Source organism: Mirounga angustirostris, unplaced genomic scaffold, assembly GCF_029215605.1.
Source record: "Mirounga angustirostris isolate CCGP_5_RB_7025 unplaced genomic scaffold, mMirAng1.0.hap1 SCAF_14, whole genome shotgun sequence".
Taxonomy (NCBI): domain Eukaryota; kingdom Metazoa; phylum Chordata; class Mammalia; order Carnivora; family Phocidae; genus Mirounga; species Mirounga angustirostris.
In genome coordinates this window covers 61,347,355-61,368,882 of record NW_026991722.1, presented here as the reverse complement: position 1 = coordinate 61,368,882, position 21,528 = coordinate 61,347,355, and the positions used below count along the sequence as shown (strand labels likewise).

The 21,528-nt window shown below is 35.8% G+C and overlaps 1 protein-coding gene across 3 annotated transcripts in view; it reads right to left on the bottom strand.

Moving 5' to 3' along the window:
* SPIRE1 (spire type actin nucleation factor 1) overlaps positions 1 to 21,528 on the bottom strand; it is a 205,197-nt gene that overhangs the window by 90,412 nt on the left and 93,257 nt on the right. For all 3 annotated transcript variants that reach the window (XM_064577986.1, XM_064577987.1, XM_064577988.1), the window contains one exon: positions 12,475 to 12,600. In XM_064577986.1, the coding sequence (XP_064434056.1) occupies positions 12,475 to 12,600 (126 nt within the window). The remainder of the gene's footprint in view (positions 1 to 12,474; positions 12,601 to 21,528) is intronic.

Genomic DNA, 21,528 nt, shown 5'->3' with positions numbered 1-21,528 from the left:
CGCTTAGCATAATACCCTCTAGTTCCATCCACGTCGTTGCAAAAGGCAGTATTTCATTTTTTGATGGCTGCATAATATTCCATTGTATATATATACCACATCTTCTTTATCCATTCATCTGTTGATGGACATCGAGGCTCTCTCCATAGTTTGGCTATTGTGGACACTGCTGTTACAAACATTGGGATGCACGTACCTCTTCAGATCACTACATTTGTATCTTTGGGGTAAATACCCAGTAGGGCAATTGCTGGGTCGTAGGCTACCCTGGCTTTTTTTCACTTCCGTTTGCACAGTGGGTGTTTTTCCATCCCTTCACTTTCAGTCTGTACATGTCTTTAGGTATGAGGTAAGTCTCTTGTAGGCAGGATTTAGATAGGTCTTGTTTTTTTTTTTTTTAAATCTATTCTGCCTCTCTATGTCTTTTGATTGGAGCATTAGGCCATTTACACTTAATTATTGATATGTATGTACTTATTGCCATTTTTCAATCGTTTTCTGGTTGTTTTTGTAGTTCTTCTTGTTCCTTTCTTCTTCTCTTTTGCGCTCTTTGTGACTGATGAGTTTCTATAGTGTTACATTTGGCTTTCTCTCTCTTTATTTTTTGTGTATCTACCATAGGTTTTGGGTGTGTTACCATGAAGTTCATACATACCAACCTAAGGAAATAGCAGTCTATATTAATTTGGTGGTCAGTTATGTTCAAGCACATTCTTGAAAAACAAAAAGAAAAAGAGTATCTTTTTCCCCTTTCTCTTCCCTTTTTACTCCCTTCTCCATGTTATCATATTTTACATCTTTTTATTAATAATTTTCTCATGTCTAATTACGGCCATTTCCTTTACACTTGAAGAAGTTCCTTTAACATTTCTTGTAGGGCTTGTTTGGTGGTGATGAACTTCTTTATCTTTTGTTTGTCTGGGAAACTCTTTCTCTCTCCTTCAAATCTGAATGATAACCTGGCAGTATTCTTGGTTGTGGAGGACTCTCTTCTGGCCTGCAGTTTCTGCTGAAAAATCAACTGATAGCTTTATAGGTTTTCCCTTGTATGTAACTTTTTGTTTCTCTCTTGTTGCTTTTAAGATTCTTTTTTTTTTTTTTCTAAGATTTTATTTATTTATTTCACAGAGAGAGACACAGTGAGAGAGGGAAAAGAAGCAGGGGGAGCAGGAGAGGGAGAAGCAGGCTTCCCACCGAGCAGGGAGCCCGAGGACCCTGGGATCATGACCCGAGCCGAAGGCAGACGCTTAACGATAGAGCCACCCAGGTGCCCCTAAGATTTTCTCTTTAACCTTTGACGTTTTAATTACTATGTGCTGTGGTGTGGACCTCTTTGAGTTCATCTTGTTTAGAACTCTCTGTGCTTCTTGGACTTGGATGTCTAGGCATAATGCTAATTTTATTTTATTTTTTTTAATTCTTTTTTTTAAAAAGATTTTATTTATTTATTTGAGAGAGTGAGTGAATGAGAGAGAGAGCATGAGCAGGAGCAGGGAGCCAGATGCAGGCCTTGATCCCAGGACCCTGGGATCATGACCTGAGCCAATGGCAGAGGTGTAACCAACTGAGCCACCCAGGTGCCCCAATTTTCTTTAAATTCTTTATTTAAATTCAATTTAGTTAACATATATTAGTTTCAGGAGTAGAATTTAGTGATTCATCAGTTTAGGCATAATGCTAATTTAAAACAGTTGTAGCTATTTGTATTGGCAGAGGAAACAAAATGTTTCCTTCCCTAGGTTAGGCGCTCTTCTCAGATGCTTCCACAGGGCCCTGCATTCACTCACTGTGGCCCTCATCACGCTGCTGGAATGGCTGCTCCTATACTGTCATTCCTGCTTGAGTGTAACTACTGTAAGGTCAGAAACCATTTTTATCTTGTTCATTATTGTGTCCCCAATAAAAATGGAAGCAATAATGGCACTTAATGCATGGCTCATTATGAGAACTCCATGAATTAATGTACATATAAATCTTAGAACAGAATCTAACACAGAGTAAGTATGGAATAAATATTAGCTATTATTAACTACAGTGGTACCTATCACACAGGAGACACATTAAATATCTGTTGTATAACTGAATGAACTTTGCCAACTGATTCTAGTTCTGAAATTGAGTGCTTCTTCACTCACGAGCATTTGTGACAGCTAAGTATGGCTGTTATGTTCTCTCAAACTTTCACCAAACCACCCAGTTCCCTCACTGCCTCTCCCATGTTGAGGTTTATAGACACATCTTTCATATCCTCCTCACCTCCTATCTCAAGATCCATTTTTGTAGTTCATCATTATTTCTAAAACATTAAAAAGTAGCACTTATCCCAGTTCTTTCCAGCACCATAAGCAGCTAATTCATTATAATTTATTATAACAGTAATTACAATGTACTATGATAAGTGATAGTAGCAAAAGCAGACCACTCTATAAATGAATACAGAGAATAAGAAATTAAATCAGAAAAACAGTATCAGAGTAGTAGATATTTGAGTTAGGTTGTAAGAATAAGAAAGCATTTTTTAAGTGAGAGAAGAGGGGAAAGGGGCAATTCAGGTAGATAAAGAGCCCCTGGGTGCTCAGGGACTGGAGGAGAGGTTGCATATGTGAACAGTGAATGAAGAGCCTGGAGAGTAAAACTGGGGCCTGATTGTGAATGGTCCCCTATGTCATGTCAAGGGTCTAAACTTTCACCTACAAGTACCAAGTAGCCAGCAAGATCTCTACACAGGGGCATAATACTGGTGGGTAGACTGTACATGAAAAGGGAAATAACATCAGGAGGCTTTGCCATGGCCCAAGCAAGAGATGCCAGGCCATTGCATGAGGAAGGCACAAAGCAGTGAGAACATGGAGGAGGCTCTGCATTCTGGAGACAATTCAAGAGTGTCACGGGACCAAGATTCAAAATAGGTGGTATGAAAGAAGATCAACAGTAGCTGAACTACAGATTCTCTAACTCATTCAACACTGATCAAATATTTACAGATGCCCTATTATACTGGGATATAGCAGCGAATCAGAGAATAAAGGTCTCTGCCCTTGGTGAGATAATTTTCTAGTTGGCAGACACCAATGAATAAGAAAACGGTGATAGCTGTGAGGAAGGAAATAAACAGGATAACTGATTTTAAAGAAAACGGTTGAGTGTGATAAATATATAAGGGCATTAAGGGGAGACTTGAGGATATGCCCTTTCAGCTTAGGCCTGAAGGATGCAAATAAAAAACCATAATCAGAATGGTGAGTGAAGACAGAATTTATAAGAGGAGTTTAAGATGTCAATAAGAAACGAATTAAGCACCACACTTGAGAAGAGATCAAAGATCATTATAATCGGATAATCAGAAGTGACACCTGTAAGAGGCTGCCTCTGAAGAAATCCAAGATGGCTTAACTATCTAGATATCTTATCCCATAAAGATCAAAATGTTTGGAATATTCTACTTTAGTTCTCGGGTTGTTTATGTATATGACACAAGAAAGTGCAAGGGGAGAGAAAATTTTCATCACTTTGAGTACACGATCTCCTAAAAAACAGAAATTATGACTTTATTATTTTTTTTATTTATTATTATTATTTTTAAAGATTTTATTTATTTATTTGACAGAGAGAGACACAGCGAGAGAGGGAACACAAGCAGGGGGAGTAGGAGAGGGAGAAGCAGGCTTCCCGCAGAGCAGGGAGCCCGATGTGGGACTCGATCCCAGGACCCTGGGATCATGACCCGAGCCGAAGGCAGTCGCTTAACCAACTGAGCCACCCAGGCACCCTTTATTATTTTTTTTAGAGAGAAAGAGAGAGAGTGCATGCACATGCAAGTGGGGGGGAGGGGCAGAGGGAGGGAGAAAGAGAATCTTAGGCAGGCTCCACGCCCAGCGGGGCTCAATCTCACCACTCTGAGATCATGACCTGAGCCAAAATCAATAGTCGGACACTTAACCAACTGAGCCACCCAGGTGCCCCCACAAATTATGACTTTAAAGTCTATTTTACATGCCTTCTAATATAGAGTTCTTACTGCAATAACATGAACATATAATGTTTCACAAATCTCAATTATTTTTATTGTTTATAAATAATATGACTAATATTGTATTAGGAATTTCTTCTTTACTGGGATTTTTTTCTACTGTTAGATTTTAAAATACAGAATTTTTAGTGGATACTGAACGTGTTATAGCTCAATATTGACAACATTGAGCTTTCCTCTAAAATCTACAACACTGAATTGCTTTCCTATAGAATCCACCTCAAGTTTAAAATATGATGTAAAATAGTATAAAATATATTACAAAATAGTATATAACAACTTCATAGCAAATTTTACTGAGCATATATTCAAAAAGTATACATTTTGCCTATACAACAAAACTGTTACAAAAATGAGAATGAATAAAACAAAGATTTAGTCCCAAGAACTGTACTTTCTGCAGAGAAGTTTATGACTGGAGGAGCCTTAGCATATCTAAATGCCCTCTCCTCCCTTTCTAAAGATAAGTGGACAGAAATCTAGCAAAGGCTATGTGATGTAAGAAGTCACATGAATAATGAGTGAAAGAAAATGGTTCACCAACCATAAAAGGGCTTTTAAAAAATTACTACTGTTTATAAATATTATAAATTTTAAAGAGAGTTATTTGCTTGTAAGAAGGATTCTTCTATCAAAAGAAAGATTCTTTTTACACAGTATACTTCTCTGATACATCAAGTTTTTCTTTTTCTACTACAGTAAATATAGTTATACCTCTACTGTGAAACAGTGTATTTGCTGTAGAATTGGGGTGCAGGGTCAAGCACACTACACACTCTCAACAAAGAGGCAATGATGGTTAGAGCATGCTAGGAACATTTTGGAATAAAATCAAATGACTTCTACTAATCTTAAAATTATTTTGTTTCAGTCTTTGACATTTCTATGATGCTCCTGCCTCTTCCCATCTCACATCTTCATATTATTCATACCTAAACTTAACATGATACCTTCCCCTCCTCCCATGCTTTTCCCATTTGTGTGCATGTGTGAGACAGACAGACAGAAAGACAAGACACACACACACACACATGTTCTCTCAGGAACCCTCTTCTCCCCCAGCTCCAAATTTTATTCTCTCTGGCTCCCACAAACTTCTTTCCAATCTTGTTCAGAAGACTAAGTATACATCTGCATTTTCCTTCCGGAACTCTCTTAAACTTTGTTCCAATACAATCTACTGTATGTGACTGTTCTTGCAGGAAAACAGCAGTAACACATTAGAGCACCTTCACCAGGATGAAGACGGAAACGCTGGCGTCAGAAGTGCTGAGAGTTTACTTCTGTGTTAGCCCCTAATCTCTCTAAGCCTCAGTTTGCCAAGCTGCAAAGTAAGGGTCACAGGATTACTCATGAGGATTAAATGGAGGAGCAACAGAGGTCACTTTATAGCTATAGGAATATAATACAGGAAAGCAGTAGGGATTATAGTTTGAGGAACAGATAAATAATTTCATTTAATAATAATAACACAGGGATGGATGATCAAACACTACCTAGACAGCAGTGGAGTAAAGGGCACTATCATTAATAAAACTTCCTTTCTTCCAATAAAAGGCTTACATTTGAAACTGCCAAACTAAATTCTCCATTCTCCAGCACCCACGCTCACTAGCCACATTTGCTGGTACGGTTTGGGCACTGGCAGGTTACTGGCGGTAGGACACAGGCTGTCTCTTCTTTCATACAACCTGATGCACTAAATGGATTGCTTAGCCAGTCCCTCCATCTATAATTACGTACAAGGATATCAAATTGCTTATGAGACACATAATATGTACTTACTTTCAAGGATATCAAATTGCCTTTGAGACACAGTAACATCAGGCCTATCCAAAACTTCTTTATCATTCACAGAATAACCTTAATGGATCTCATTCGTTGTTTAAGAAGGAAATCATCACATCATGAAAGATTAGAATGAAAATGAATTTGCTTTCTAAATAAACAGATAATAAACTACAAGGCCCTGTGCTTTGTAAAGTAAGCCAGGTCTAATAAACATAATTACTACATCATAGAACAACTGTAACACTTGGGAATAGGTTATGGATTTTACTTTTATTTTAATAAACTGCCAATTGAGTATATAAGAAATTTAACATGAAGTACTTTTAGTCTATGAAATCAGGAACATTATCAGCAACTGAGCTCAAATGTTTTGATACTAAGATTTTACCCTAATTTTATACACACACACACACACATACAGATACAAGGCAGTGTGAAACATCACGGATGATCAGATAATCAACTTGTTAAGTAAGAGGTTATCACTTTGAAAATTCCACTTGATATATACCAACTCACAGGTACAGAAGAAATGCTGTCTGAGTCTTAAAATGTATAAGCATATCTCAGAGATATCGTGGGTTTGCTTCCAGGCCACCACAATAAAGCAAATATCATAATGTGAGTCACATGAATATTTTTGTTTTCCCAGTACATACAAAAGTTATGTTTATACTATAACTCTAGTCTATTAAGTGTGCAATCGCATTATATCTAGAAAAACAATGGATATACCTTAATTAAAAAATAGTTTATTGCTAAAAATGCTAGACATCATCTGAACTTTCAGCAAGTCAGAACCTTTTTGTTGGGTCTTTCCCTCAATGTTGATGGCTGCTGACTGATCAGGATGGTGGCTGCGGAAGGTTGGGCGGCTGTGGCAATTTCTTAAAATAAGACAACACAGGAGTTTGCTGCATCAGGTGATTCTTCCTTTCACATTTTCTCTGTAGTATGTGATGCTGTTTGATATAATTTTACCCACAGTAGAATTTCTTTCCAAATTGGAGTCAGTCCTCTCAAACCCCACCGCTGCTTTATCAACTAAGTTTATGTAATATACTAAATCCTTTGTTGTCATTTCAACAAAATTCACAGCATCTTCACTAGGCAGAGATTCCATCACAAAAAAAACAGAGAAAGCAGCTGAGAGAGAGAGAGAGAGAGAGAGAAAGAGAGAGAAGCAGCAGACAGCACTATCCTCAGGGAAATGAGCATTCTGAGAAGAGCCCGAGGGCACCGAGGAGTCCTCTCTAAAAATGGAGCAGTTTCCAGAGAGAAAAATGGAAAGTAAGGAAACAGAGTAGATGAGAAAACAGGACAGAACCAGTATCTACAAAGAGCTAAATCTGGGGTGGTGCCAGAGGATGACGTGATGAGATGGGGCTGGAACCGCCTCAGGGGCCCCAGCCTCAGTCAGCGCCTGGCCAGTCTCTGTGGGCACTGCCACACAGCCACCAGCCACTGCTGTTTTACTCTGCTTGTGAGATTTTTATTTAAATAAACTTTGAAAACGTTTAAATTTCTTTCTTGGAACATGTTTGACAAAGTTCTAATCAAGAGCAAAACAAAATTTTTTTTTAGCTTACTGGAATAGAGTAGGAAAAAAATACTTATTAATACAATTCTTTAAGCTCAGAAATGGTTCCTGAGAATGTGTGTGTTGAAAGGACTTCAGCGGTGCATTTAATTTACTCTATTAACCCCACAGGACTGTATTTATATCCTAAAAATAACACTTGTTTCTCTGGAGAAAGCAATCTCAAACTTAACAAGCTGGGGAAGACAATTACAAGCTTAAAAAGTAATCTTTTCTACTATCTACTAAACCTTAACTGAGGATGTACTTTTGGATGTTTACTCTGAAGCATTTAATCGGATCTTACATCCTCTGGTTCTGTCCAAGAGGACAAGCTAGTCCATGATGTATTTATAATTATTCTTTTTTTTTTTTAAGATTTTATTTATTTATTTGACAGAGAGAGACACAGTGAGAGAGGGAACACAAGCAGGAGGAGTAGAAGAGGGAGAAGCAGGCTTCCTACAGAGCAGGGAGCCTGATGCAGGGCTCGATCCCAGGACCCCGGGATCATGACCTGAGTCGAAGGCAGACGTTTAACGACTGAGCCACCCAGGCGCCCCTGTAATTATTCTTCAAATAACACATAGTTCACCCTTTTCCACCCTTTGAAGACTTTTTCTCTTGGTCTAACTCTATAAAATCCTAAAAAAAAAATAAGCATAGTTTTTCATTGGCCTATGACAAAAAGACAGACTATGAGCAGTATCCAGGCTAGGACAGAAAAGAAATGCTTATAGCTCTTATTCATACATATAAAATGGATTTATTTAAGGTGATTTATCAAGGGTGATCTGGATGACACATCTGTCACTTACTACCAGAGATAATTAGTCTTATTAGGCTAATATGGGTTAATATTTTCCTTCCATTCTTACCCATCGCACTGTATCCCTCCCCAAGCTGTGTCATCAGAAGTTTTAAACTAGTACTTCAGATAAACTCTGTACTTTAGTCATAAAAGAAATTATACCCACCACCTATCATGTACTGAACTCTTACTGTGTGACAGATGCTGTGCTGCTGTATATAGATCTCATGAATCTTCACAACCATCTGTGTGATGTACAATATGGTGATTCAACTTGTAAATAAATTAGAGTGATTCTCTTTGGACTCTACACATAACAGTTTAACTCACAGACAATGATGAATAATAATGAAAGAAAGTAGCTAAAATGAGATTGTCAACTATATGAATATTAATTCCAATCACCTCCATTAAATATTTATCCAAATCCACTATAAAATAGTTAAATTATCAAATGTGTAGCCTCCTTCCTGAGTCCCTATTCATTCCTGAAAAAGATACTATATCTTTTAAAATGGAAAGAGTGGCAGAAAGATGGTGAAAAGCAAGTCATATGGGAAACTGACTGAACTAATTCAGTAGCATTTTATTTCTCATTTGTAAGGAAGCTTTACAAAAATCTGTTTTATAAAATGGATTCACACACTTTCATTTAAACAACAGATTAAAAATTAAGAACAAATTTAATTTTAAACAAAATCAGAAATGAAAGAGGAGAAATAACAATTGAAACATAGAAATACAAAGGATAAGAGAATATTATCAAAAATTATATGCCAACAAATTGGACAATCTAGAAGAAATGGATAAATTCCTAGAAACATACAACCTCCCAAAACTGAATTAGGAAGACATAGAAAATTTGAACAGATGAATTACCAGCAATGAAATTGAGTAAGTTATCAAAAAACTCCCAGCAAACAAAAGCCCAGGATCAGACAGCATCACAGGTAAATTCTAACAAACATGTAAAGAAGAGTTAATATCTATTCTTCTCAAACTATTCCAAAAAAATAGAAGGGAAGCTTCTAAATTCATTCTATGAGGACAACATTATCCTGATACCAAAACCAGATAAAGACACCACAAAAAAAGAGAACTACAGGCCAATATCTCTGATGAATGGAGATGCAAAAATCCTCAACAAAATACTAGTAAACAGAACCCAACAATACAGTAAAAAAAGTCATTCACCACAATCAAGTGGGATTTATTCCTGGGAAGCAAAAGTGGTTCAATATTCACAAATCAATCAACATGATACATCACATCAGCAAGTTTTGGATAAAAACCATGATCATTTCAATAGATGCAGAAAAAGTATCTAACAAAGCACAATATCCATTCTTTATAAAAATCCTCAACAAAGCAGGTTAAGAGGGAAAATAACTCAACATAATAAAGGCCATACATGAAAAACCCACAGCTAATATCATACTCAATGCTGAAAAACTAAGAGCTTTTCCTCTAAGATCAGGAACAACACAAGCATGTCCACTCTCATCACTTTCATTCAACATAGTCCTAGAAGTCCTAGCCATAGCAATCTGACAAGAAAAAGAAATAAAAGGCATCAAAATTGGTAAGGAAGAAGAAAAACTTTCACTATTTGCACATGATATGACACTATACATAGAAAACCCTAAACATTCTACCCTAAAACTACTAGAACTGATAAATGAATTCAGTAAGGTCAATGTACAGAAATCTGCTGTATTTCTACACACTAATAATGGAACAGCAGAAAGAGAAATTAAGAAAACAACCCCCCCCCCAAAAGAAAAGAAATTCAATCCCACTTACAATGGCACCAAAAATAATAAAATACCTAGGAATAAACAAATAAGGTGAAAGATCTGTACTCTGAAAACTGATGAGGAAATTGAAGACAACACAAACAAAGAGCAAGATATTCCATGCTCATGGACTGGAAGAACAAATATTGTTAAAATGTCCATATTACCCAAAGCAATCTATAGATTTAAAGCAATTTCTATCAAAATACCAACAGCACTTTTCACAGAACTAGAACAAATAATCCTAAAATTTATATGGAAGCACAAAAGACCTTCAACAGCCAAAGCAATCTTGAAAAAGAAGAACAAAACTGGAAGTATACAACTGCAAATATCAAGATATACTATTAAGCTACAGTAATCAAAACAGTACAGAACTGGCACGGACACTGATAAAAATACATAGATGAAGAGAACAGAATAGAAAACCCAGAAATAAACTCATGATTATGTGGCCAATTAATCTTTGACAAAGGAGACAAGAATATGCAATGGGAAAAAGACAGCCTCTTCAACAAATGGTATTGGGGAAACTGGACAGCTATGTGCAAAAGAATGAGACTGGACCAATGTCTTTCACCATATACATAAATAAACTCAAAATGGATTAAAGACCTAAATGTGAGACCTGAAACCATAAAAATCCTGGAAGAGAGCACAGTCAGTAATTTCACTGACATCAGCCATAACAAAATTTTTGTGGATATGTCTCTTGAGGCAAGAGAAACAAGAGCAAAAATAATTGGGATTATATCAAAATAAAAAGCTTCTGCAGAGCAAAGGAAACAATCAACAAAACTAAAAGACAACCTAACAAATGGAAGAAGATATTTGCAAATGACATATCCAATAAAGAGTTAGAATTCAAAATATAAAACAACTTATATAACTCAACACGGAAAAGAAAACCCAAATAATCTAATTAAAAATGGGCAGAAGACATGGATGGAAGTGAAATAAGTCAAGCAGAGAAAGTCAATTATCATATGGTTTCACTTATTTGTGGAACATAAGGAATAGCATGGAGTACATTAGGAGAAGGAAGGGAAAAATGAAGGGGGGGAAATCAGAGGGAGAGATGAACCATGAGAGACTATGGACTCTGAGAAACAAACTGAGGGTTTTAGAGGGGAGAGGGGTATGGGGATGGGTTGGCCCAGTGATGGGTATTAAGGAGGGCACGTATTGCATGGTGCACTGGGTGTTATACGAAAATAATGAATCATGGAACACTACATCAAAAACTAATGATGTACTGTATGGGGACTAACATAACATCATCATCATCATCATCATCATCATCATCATCATCATCATCATAATAGAAGACATGAATAGACATTTCTCCAAAGAAGATATCCAGATGGCCAACAGACTCATGAAAAGATGCTCACCATCACTCATCATCAGGGAAATGCAAATCAAACGCACAATGAGGTATCACCTCACACCTGTTGGAATGGTTAAAATTAACAACACAGGAAACTACAAGCGTTGACAAGGATGTGGAGAAAAAATCCTTCTACACTGTTAGTGGGAATGCAAACTGGTGCAGCCACAGTGGAAGATAGTATGGAGGTTCCTCAAAAAATTAAAAATACAGGGGCACCTGGGTGGCTCAGTCATTAAGCGTCTGCCTTCAGCTCAGGTCTTGATCCCAGGGTCCTGGGATCGAGCCCCGCATCGGGCTCCCTGCTCTGCGGAGAGCCTGCTTCTCCCTCTCCTACTCCCCCTGCTTGTGTTCCCTCTCTCGCTGTGTCTCTCTCTGTCAAATAAATAAAATCTTAAAAAAAAAAAAAATTAAAAATACAATTACCATATGATCCAGTAATTCCACTACTGGGTATTAACCCAAAAAATATGAAAGCACCAATTCAAGAAGATATATGCACCCCTATGTTTACTTGAGCATTATTTACAATAGCCAAATTATGGAAGTAGCCCAAGTGTCCATCGATAGATGAGTGGATAAAGATGATGTGGTATAGATATACAACGGAGTATTACTCAGCCATACAAAAGAATGAGATCTTGCCATTTGCAACAACATGGATGGATCTAGAGGGCATAATGCTAAGCCAAATAAGTCAGAGAAAGACAAATACCATATAATTTCATTCTTACGTAGAATTTAAGAAACAAAACAGATAAACAAAGGAAAAAGAGACAAAAAACCAGATTCTTAACTAGAGAGAACAAACTAATGATTGCCAAAGGAGATGTGGGTGGGAGGATGGGTGAGCACTGAGTAAGGTATAGAATTGTTCAATCATTATATTGTATATATGTCAACTATACTGCAATTAAAAAAAAATAGATTTAATTTTGCCTAAGTTGATTCTTTCCTAAATTATTTTCAGCACTCATCAAAAGGATGGTAATAAATATTTTAAATATTATGATGGACAGTGTTGAAAATTCAGGTTAATCTTTCACAATGCCAATAAATAAAAGCAGTAGTACTTACCTCCTTTGCACTCTTAATTTTAGTCAGAAACGTGTGTAGCTCCATTGTTTCTGCAAACAGTGCCCGACATACTGCCTGATAATGATTTGGTGCCTCTGATTCAGTTGGAAGATGAGCAGCACATAACTACAGAAGAGGAAAATAAAATAATAATGCTCATTTATTATTTTGGGGTTTTGGTACCTTAAAAACAGACATACCCCATATATTCATATTTACATAACAGACAGCAAGGCAATTCCCATCATCCAAAACCTAATGCATCACAAAACCATCAGTAAAATCTATACAATTATATGGAAAACATGCTCTACTAACAAACACCCAACGGCACAGATGAACTTTGTAGAATTCGTTAGCTTCTATTTGAAAATGACAGAACATTTATACAAGTTTTGGTTGCAAGCAGAAATGGAACTACCATTTACTGAGTATTAATCATAACATAGGTGTTTTAATAGCTATCAATTTTTTTTTTTTTACCATGCCAGGCACTTGTATTTGACACGTCATATACACAGCATAATAGCATTTACTCTTCAGCGTAACCCTGAAATATCTCCATTTTATAGCAAAGGAAACTGAGGCTAAGAGGACTCAAGTGATTTGTCCACAGTCAGAAAGCTGACACGAGGGAGAAGGATTAAACACAGTCTTATGGGATGCTAAAGCCCAGGCTCATCCCGATACATGCTGAATTGTGTAATGCAGTAAAAAAACAGGGGTGCCTGGGTGGCTCAGTTGGTTAAACATCTGCCTTTGGCTCAGATGGTGATCCTGGAGTCCCAGGATTGAGTCCTGTGTCAAGCTCCCTGCTCAGCGGGGAGTCTGCTTCTCCCTCTCCCTCTGCTCCTCCCCCTCTCCCCCTGCTAGTGCTCTCTCTCTCGATCACTCTCTCTCTCTCTCTCAAATAAATAAATAAAATCTAAAAAAAACCCTGTCAGAATGACAGGTGGACCATTGGGAAGATGCTGCATCGTAAATGGAGAGTGGAACAAAGAAGGCAGAGGGCAGAATAACTCCACTGGTGGTAGCTCCAGTCCCAATGTCCTTTACTGTACATAGTCCATAACCCCCAAAACTGTTCGTGGGTAAAAGATGCAAATTAGCATCATACACAACAATTTAGAAAAATCAAACACTATTTAATTTATTAGATTGGAAAGAGACCCTATCATGAGTCTAGTGCATGGGAATAATTTTACTTTTGTAAAGTAATAATTTTGTATCCATGTATTATATTTTAAGGTACTTCATTTGCTTTAAAAAGCTGTGAGTTTGCCCTTAATTCTTTACTATATTCAGTAAATTTGATATTAATTCAATTACTGAAAATATCCATTTTATTATACTTTAATAATTTCTATCCATTGGAAAGTAAAAGATACCTTTGTAGATATTATCCTTCATAATGTGGCTTTTGTTTTCATTTGTAATAAGTATATGCAATTTACTAGATAGATTACTATCTTTAATAAAGTATATTATTCTCAAGTATCTTGGGTTTCAGTAAGAAATTTTCTCCACAGTACCCAAAACAAGGCTAAGAAATGATTTATCAGAAAGCATGAAAAGCAAAAATCTCACAAGCTATACAATGGAATATTACTCAACCATAAAAAAGAATGAAATCTTGCATTAGCAATGACATGGATGGAACTACAGAGTATTATGCTAAGCAAAGTAAGTCGGCCAGAGAAAGACAAATGCTATATGACTTCACTCATATGTGGAATTTAAGAAACAAAACAAACAAGGGCACCTGGATGGCTCAGTTGGTTAAGCATCTGCCTTCAGCTCAGGTCATGATCTTGGGGTCCTGGGATCGAGCCCCGTGTCCACTCCCTGCTCAGTGAGAAGTCTGCTTTTCCCTCTCCCTCTGCCCCCTGCTCATGCTCTCTGTCTTGCTCTCTCTCTCAAGTAAAAAAATAAAATCTTTTAAAAAAATTATCATTTCCAAGATAATGAAAAGCAACTACTAAGAGTTTCATTTTTTTACTATAATTCCTGGGAAGAAATATATTTTATACAAGGACTCAAATACATGCAAACAATCTATGTTTTATACACAACAAGTTCTCAAAACAAAACTTACACATTAAATTGATTTCATGATCCACTATTAGGTTGTGACCTGCAAGTTGAAAAACACTGGTGTAAAGGTAATAACTAGATCTAAAAATGTTTTTCAAATGCATAGGACATAATCCTACACATATATAAAATCCAAAAGAATCTACAAAAAACTATCAGAGCTAATAAGCAATTTCAGCAAAGTTGTGGAATACATGATCAACACACACAAAAAGGTGTATTTCTGTATTAATGAACAATCAGAAAAAGAAATTAAGAAAGCAATTCCATTTATAAAAGTATTAAAAAACGATTAAGCAATACATTTAACCAAGGAGGTACAAGATATACATACTGAAAACTAAAAAACATTGCTGAAAGACCCAAATAAATGGAAAAACATCCCATATTCATAGGTTGGAAGATTTAATACTGTTAAAATGGTAATACTACACAAAGTGATCTAGACATTGAATGCAATCCCTAATACCAACGATTTTTTTTTTTTTGAAGAAACAGAAAAGCTGATCCTAAAATTCATATGAAGCTGCAAGGGGCCTCAAACGGCCAAAACAATCTTGAAAAGAACAAAGTTGGAAGACTTACAGATTGAATTTCAAAACTTACTATAAAGTTACTGTAATCCAATCAATGTGGTATATAAGGAAAGACCTATAAATCAATGAAATAGAACTGAGAGTTCAGAAATAAACCCATATATCTTTGGTTGATTAATTTTTGACAAAAGTGCCTAGACCATTAAATGAGAAAAGAACAGTCTCTTCAACAAATGATGCTAAGAACACTGGATATCCACATGCAGAAAAATGAAGTTCACCCCTAACTCATACTATATATATAAAAACTAACTCAAAATGGATCAGAGACCTAAATATAACAGCCCAAAATATAAAACTCTGAAAACATAGGGATAAACCTTCTTGTTCATGGATTTGGTAATGATTTTTTAGATACGACACCAAAGCATAACCAATAACAATAAAATGGATAAATTAGACTTCATCAAAGTTAAAAGTTTTTGTACATCAAGGGACATTTTCAAGAGAGTTAAAAGGCCCACATTATGGGAGAAAATATTTGCAAATCAGATTATCTGATAAGGGTCTACTATTCAGAATATATAAAGAACTTTTTTAAAGAGATTATTTATTTGAGAGAGAAAGAGAGTGGGGGTTAGGGGAGAGGGAGAGAGAGAATCCCAAGCAGGCTCCACACCCAGAGCCAAGCCCAACATGGGGCTCTATCATCTCACAACCCTGAGATCATGACCTGGGCTGAAACCAAGATGCTTAACTGACTGAGCTACCCAGACGGCCCTATAAAGAACTCTTAAACACAACAAAAAGACAACTCAATTTAAAAACTGACATTTTTCCAAAGAAAATATACAAGTGACCAAAAAGCACATAAAAAGATGCTCAACACCATTAGTCATTAGAGAAATGCAAGTCAAAACCAGAATGAGATACCACTCAGACCCAGTAGGATGGCTACAAAAACAAAAACCAAAAATGGAAAATGAATGTTGATGAGAACGTGGATAATACTGGAACCCTTGTGTATTGCTGGTAGAAATGTAAAATGGTACAGCCACTGAGAAAAACAGTATGGTGATTTATCAAAAAGTTACCATGTGATCCAGCAATTCCACCTTAGGTAAGATACAGTTAACCTTGAACAACATGGGTTTGAACTGCTAAGGTACACTTACATGCAGATTTTTAAAATATAAATACAGTACAGTACTGTGTTGTATTTGTAAATGTATTTTCTCCTCCACATGATTTTCTTAATAACACTTTTTCTAGCTTGCTTTATTATAAGAATACAGTAAATAATACATATAACATATAAACTATGTATTAACTGACTGTTTATGTATTCAGAAAGGCTTCTGGTCAACACTTGGCTTCCTTAGCAGTTAGGTTTTTGGGGAATCAAAAGCTGTATGCAAATTTTTGGCTGTGCAGGGGGTCAATGTCCCTAACCTCTGCATTGTTCAAGGGTCAACTGTTTATCAAAAAGAATAGAAAGCCAGTGTTCAAACAAAAGCTTGTATATCAATGTTCATACCAGCAACTATTCATAGTAGCCAAAGGTGGAAACAATTCAAATATTCTGAACTAATACTTGGAAAAACAAAATGTGGTATATACATACAGTGAAATCTTACTCATTCATAACAAGGAATAAAGTACTGACACACACCATAACATGGATGAACCTTAACACCATTATGCTAAGTAAAAGCAGCAAGACACAAAAGGTCATATATTGTACGATTCTATTTATATGAAATTCCTAGAATACACAAATCCACAAAGTCAGAAAGCTGATTAGTGGTTGCCAGAGGCTGAAAGACAAGGGATAAGAAGTGATGAGTATGGGGTTTCCATTTGAGGTGATAAAAAAGCTCTGAAACTAGATAATGATTATGGTTGAACAATATTGTGAATGTACTTAATGCCACTAAATTGTACACTTTAAGATAATTTAAATGATAAGTTGTATGTGTATTCTACCGCAATTTAAAATACGTTTTAAAAACTTAACAAAGAATAATGAAATTCCACAAAGTCTCCATTGAGACAGAGGGAGAAACAGTCCCACAGAGGAGAAATAATCCAAGTGGTTATTTCAGTGTCCATGAACTGCTTGATATTTATTTTGTTCTTTGTTCCTGAATGCATCATTTCATTTAATCCTTACAACAATCCAACTGATAGATACAGAAACTGAGATTTAGAATAGCTGAGTAATTTACCCAAATCACACAGCTAGGCAGCAGAACTGGAGTTGAACCCAAGCAGTCTACCTATAGATCTAAGCCAAGTTCTTATGCACTCTACTCTAGAATGAATGTTTATTACTTTTATATTAAAGAAAGTCATGTTTTTCAAGTATTTAAGCATACAGCATGGTATACAGTAAACATACAACAAAACCATCTTTTACAGTTACCAAAAAAAAAAAAAAAGGGACAATATGGGGGAAGAGGAACATAATTAGCAGGAGTAGGTTCTGACCCACATCTATCAACACGAGGTTATATGACCTTAAGACAATTTATTTGACATTTGTTAGATTTCAGTTTATTTCAAGAGAGGATGGACTATGTTATCTCTTACTTAACCTACCTGCCATTGTTCTATAAATAAATTTTTAAGGTTAATTTTAAATGCCACCTAAAGGCTAATGACTCCCCAACTCCTACTCTAGGCCACTCCTGATATTTGTTAACCAGAAAAAGAGCTATTTTACTTCTATTCTTTTTAAAAAATATTTTTTAAATTTATTTGAGAGAGAGAGAATGCATGCAAGAGAGAAAGCACAAGCAGGGGGCGGGGGTAGAGGGAGAGGGAGAAGCAGGCTCCCCACTGAGCAGGGAGCCCAATGCAGGGCTCAACCCCAGGACCCTGGGATCAAGACCTGAGCCAAAGGCAGATGCTTAACCGACTAAGCCACCCAGACACCCCTATTTTACCTTTATTCTTGAAAGATATTTCACTAGGTAAAGAATTTTAGGTTCTATTTTAGAACTTCGAAGATAGCATTCCATTATGTCTTCCAGCTTCTGCTGTTTCTACTGAGAAGTTAGTGCAGTCTAATTTTTCCTCTAAGATTTTAGATTTTCTGTTTGTGATTTTTGGCAGTTTAACTACAAGAAACTTAAGTTATTTTCATATTATTTTACTTGCTCTTGATTTGTGGGGCTTCTTGAATTGGTGGCATAGTATTTTCCATGGTTTTGGAAAATTCTTAGTTTGTATTAACTAATACGTATTAACTACATTAGTTATTACCTTAGTATGTATTAATTCTTAGTATTCAAATATTTCTTCCATCCTCCCTTTTCCTTGCCCTCCTTTTAGGATTTTAATTAAATATACTGCCTTTGTATCTGACCCTTTATTCTGTACTCTATTCTTTTTGTGTCTCTGCACTTCATTCTCAGTATTTCCTACTGACGATACTCCATTTCATTCTTTTTCTCTTCAGCTCTGTCTAGTCTATTCACTAAATTTTTATTTCAGTTACTTTATTTTTTGGTTCTAAATTTCCATTTGGTTCTTTTTTATGTTTTCCAGTTTTCTGCTCAAAGTTTCAATCCTGACTCTTGGAATCTTGAACATAAATTAAAAGTCAATCTGACAACTCATTATCTGGATTCCCTGTATAGAATCATTAATACTATTGCTAGAATCCAAATAAATTTTCTGAAGTTTTCATTAAACACATAAGACCTTGTTATATATTTTCAACAAAACTTGAAAATATCTGCAAACTTTGTCTAGATAGATGTGATTAGAAAAAAAAGACAACCTACAATACTTTCTAACATTTTGAAACATTTTCATTTTTTTGTCAAGTAAGTTAGCATCTATATTTTTGAATGCACCAACTAGGAGGAATAAATTTATTTATTTTTTAAGTAGGCTCCACGCCCAGCTTGGAGCTTGAACTCACAACCCTGAGATCAAGACCTGAGCTGAGATCAAGAGTTGGATGCTTAACTGACTGAGCCACCCAGGTGCTCTGAAAAAATTTTATTTGATATCACATCAAAGATGTATGCCAGTAACTCAGAAATTCTATATATTATCCACTGATTTTTTTTACCCTAATTAGTATCAAAATACTACACAGACCATCAAGTTCTTAAAACTTTGGCATAATTAATTGAGAATAGAGTTTTTGCTTAAATTCTATATTCCAAAGCATTTAGCAATCCATCACCCTTTGCTTAGAAACATTTAATTGCAATGTTTGTAAACTCAATCATCCCAGAAAAGAAAATGGCATAATCAAAATGGTATCTTCTCAAATGTTTAGAATTTATCACATTACAGTCCTCTGTTGATAATACTAGACTACAGGATTTCCTCATAATTTATTGTCGACTGTTGAAATTCAAATGTTTTTAAAAATGTTCAGTTCACAGAGCTTAGAATTTTATTTGCAAAACCTAAGTAAAATATCATTTTAAACTATAACTAAAATGTTTTGCCTAATGAATGTAATCATATATTTATCATAAGAAATCAACAACTAAACAAACAAAAAACTGCATAAAAAACATCTTCACTAAATTTAGCATCATATAGTTAGGATAAGTTACTAAATTTTTGCCTAAATCAGAAAAAACAAATTAGTATGTTCCCAGCAAATTTCAAAACTTAAAGAACACAACATTCTGAAATACAGAGAATTGCAGTTTCCTTCTTTGGAGTCTTTCTAATTTGACTGATAAACACTGTTCACCCAACTAACCTATGTTCGCAGGATCTTAATTCAGTAATGACAAGCTTGTATATGCTCCATTAAACCCATGCCACCTTCATACATAAATGAAAATAATAGATTGATCCTGTATCAGCTATTTGGTTTCTTCTAAGAAATTTATTTATTTGAGAGAGTGAGAGAGAATGTGAGCAGAGTAAGTGCAGGGAGGGTCAGGGGGAGAGAGAAACTTTAGCAGATTCCCCCCTGAGCACAGAGCCCAACTTGGGGCTCCATCTCATGACCCTGAGATCATGACCTGAGCTGAAACCAAGAGTCAGTTTCTTAACCAACTGTGCCACCCAAGCACCCTGTATCAGCTATTTGTAATACATGTACATTTTTAAAATGAAGACAAACTCTGCACTGGGCTAATCTAGTTCGGCATAATAAAATTAAATACATAAATCTTGTTTCTATTTTAAATCACATTCTACAGTACTATTCTTTTCTTAAACTTTTCCCCTGAGGAGTTTTCAAAATTGTATGCAAATTCTGACATTACACGGCAAACCAAAAACCTGCTAGCTTTTTATAAGCAGGGCTTATTGTGTAAACTTTATGCTTATATTTGCAGAAACATGCCACATTTTGTTTTAAATTATGAATTAACACTGAAAGCATAACTTGTTAAGACTACTCATGGCCAATAACATACTTAATATACTAAAATTTTACAATCTTTTATTTATTATATAAATGGTAAACAATAAGAGGAATGGAATTTCTGAAGCTAAATGGTTTACCCTGAATCACACCACCACTAATATACTATTTTAAATTACCAGTTTCTTTCATTCTTTATCATATATCAGTATATGCAGAACTTCATAGTCTCTTTTCTATTTTATTTTATTTATTTATTTATTTTTTAAAGATTTTATTTATTTATTTGACAGAGAGAGACACAGCGAGAGAGGGAACACAAGCAGGGGGAGTGGGAGAGGGAGAAGCAGGCTTCCCATGGAGCAGAGAGCCCGATGCGGGGCTCGATCCCAGGACCCTGGGATCATGACCTGAGCCGAAGGCAGACACTTAACGACGGAGCCACCCAGGCGCCCCTCTTTTCTATTTTAAAGCAGAAATTTTCCATATTGCTAAATAACTCAGCGAATTATAATTTTAGAGACTATATAATAGTCCATCTAGTTGGTAATCATTTCTTTGCCATTTATTCCATTTTAGAATAGTGTAAATAATGCTGCAAAACACATCTTCAATGTATCCATGTAACATTTTCTTCTTTTAAAAGTTATCTCTTTGTACAGACTCTTAACTACGGAGAACAAACTGATGGTTACCAGAAGAGGTGGGTGGGGGAATGGGTGAAAATAGATAATGGGGATTAAGGAGTGCACTTGCCGTTATGAGCAGATGTTGTATGGAAGTGTTGAATCACTATACTCTACACCTGAAACTAATATTACACTGTATGGTTAACTAAATGGAATTTAAGTAAAAACTTTAACAAATAATCTTTTTGTACAAAGAACAGATAGGTAGTTGGCAGAGGTAGGGGTGTGTGTGTGGGGGGGCGGGCAATATGGGTGAAGGAAGTCAAAAGACACAAACTTACCGTTATAAAATAAGTCCTGAGGATGTAATATACAGCATAGTGACCATAGTTAATAATACTGTATTGTACATTTGAAAGTTGCTGAAAGAGTAAATTTTAAAAGT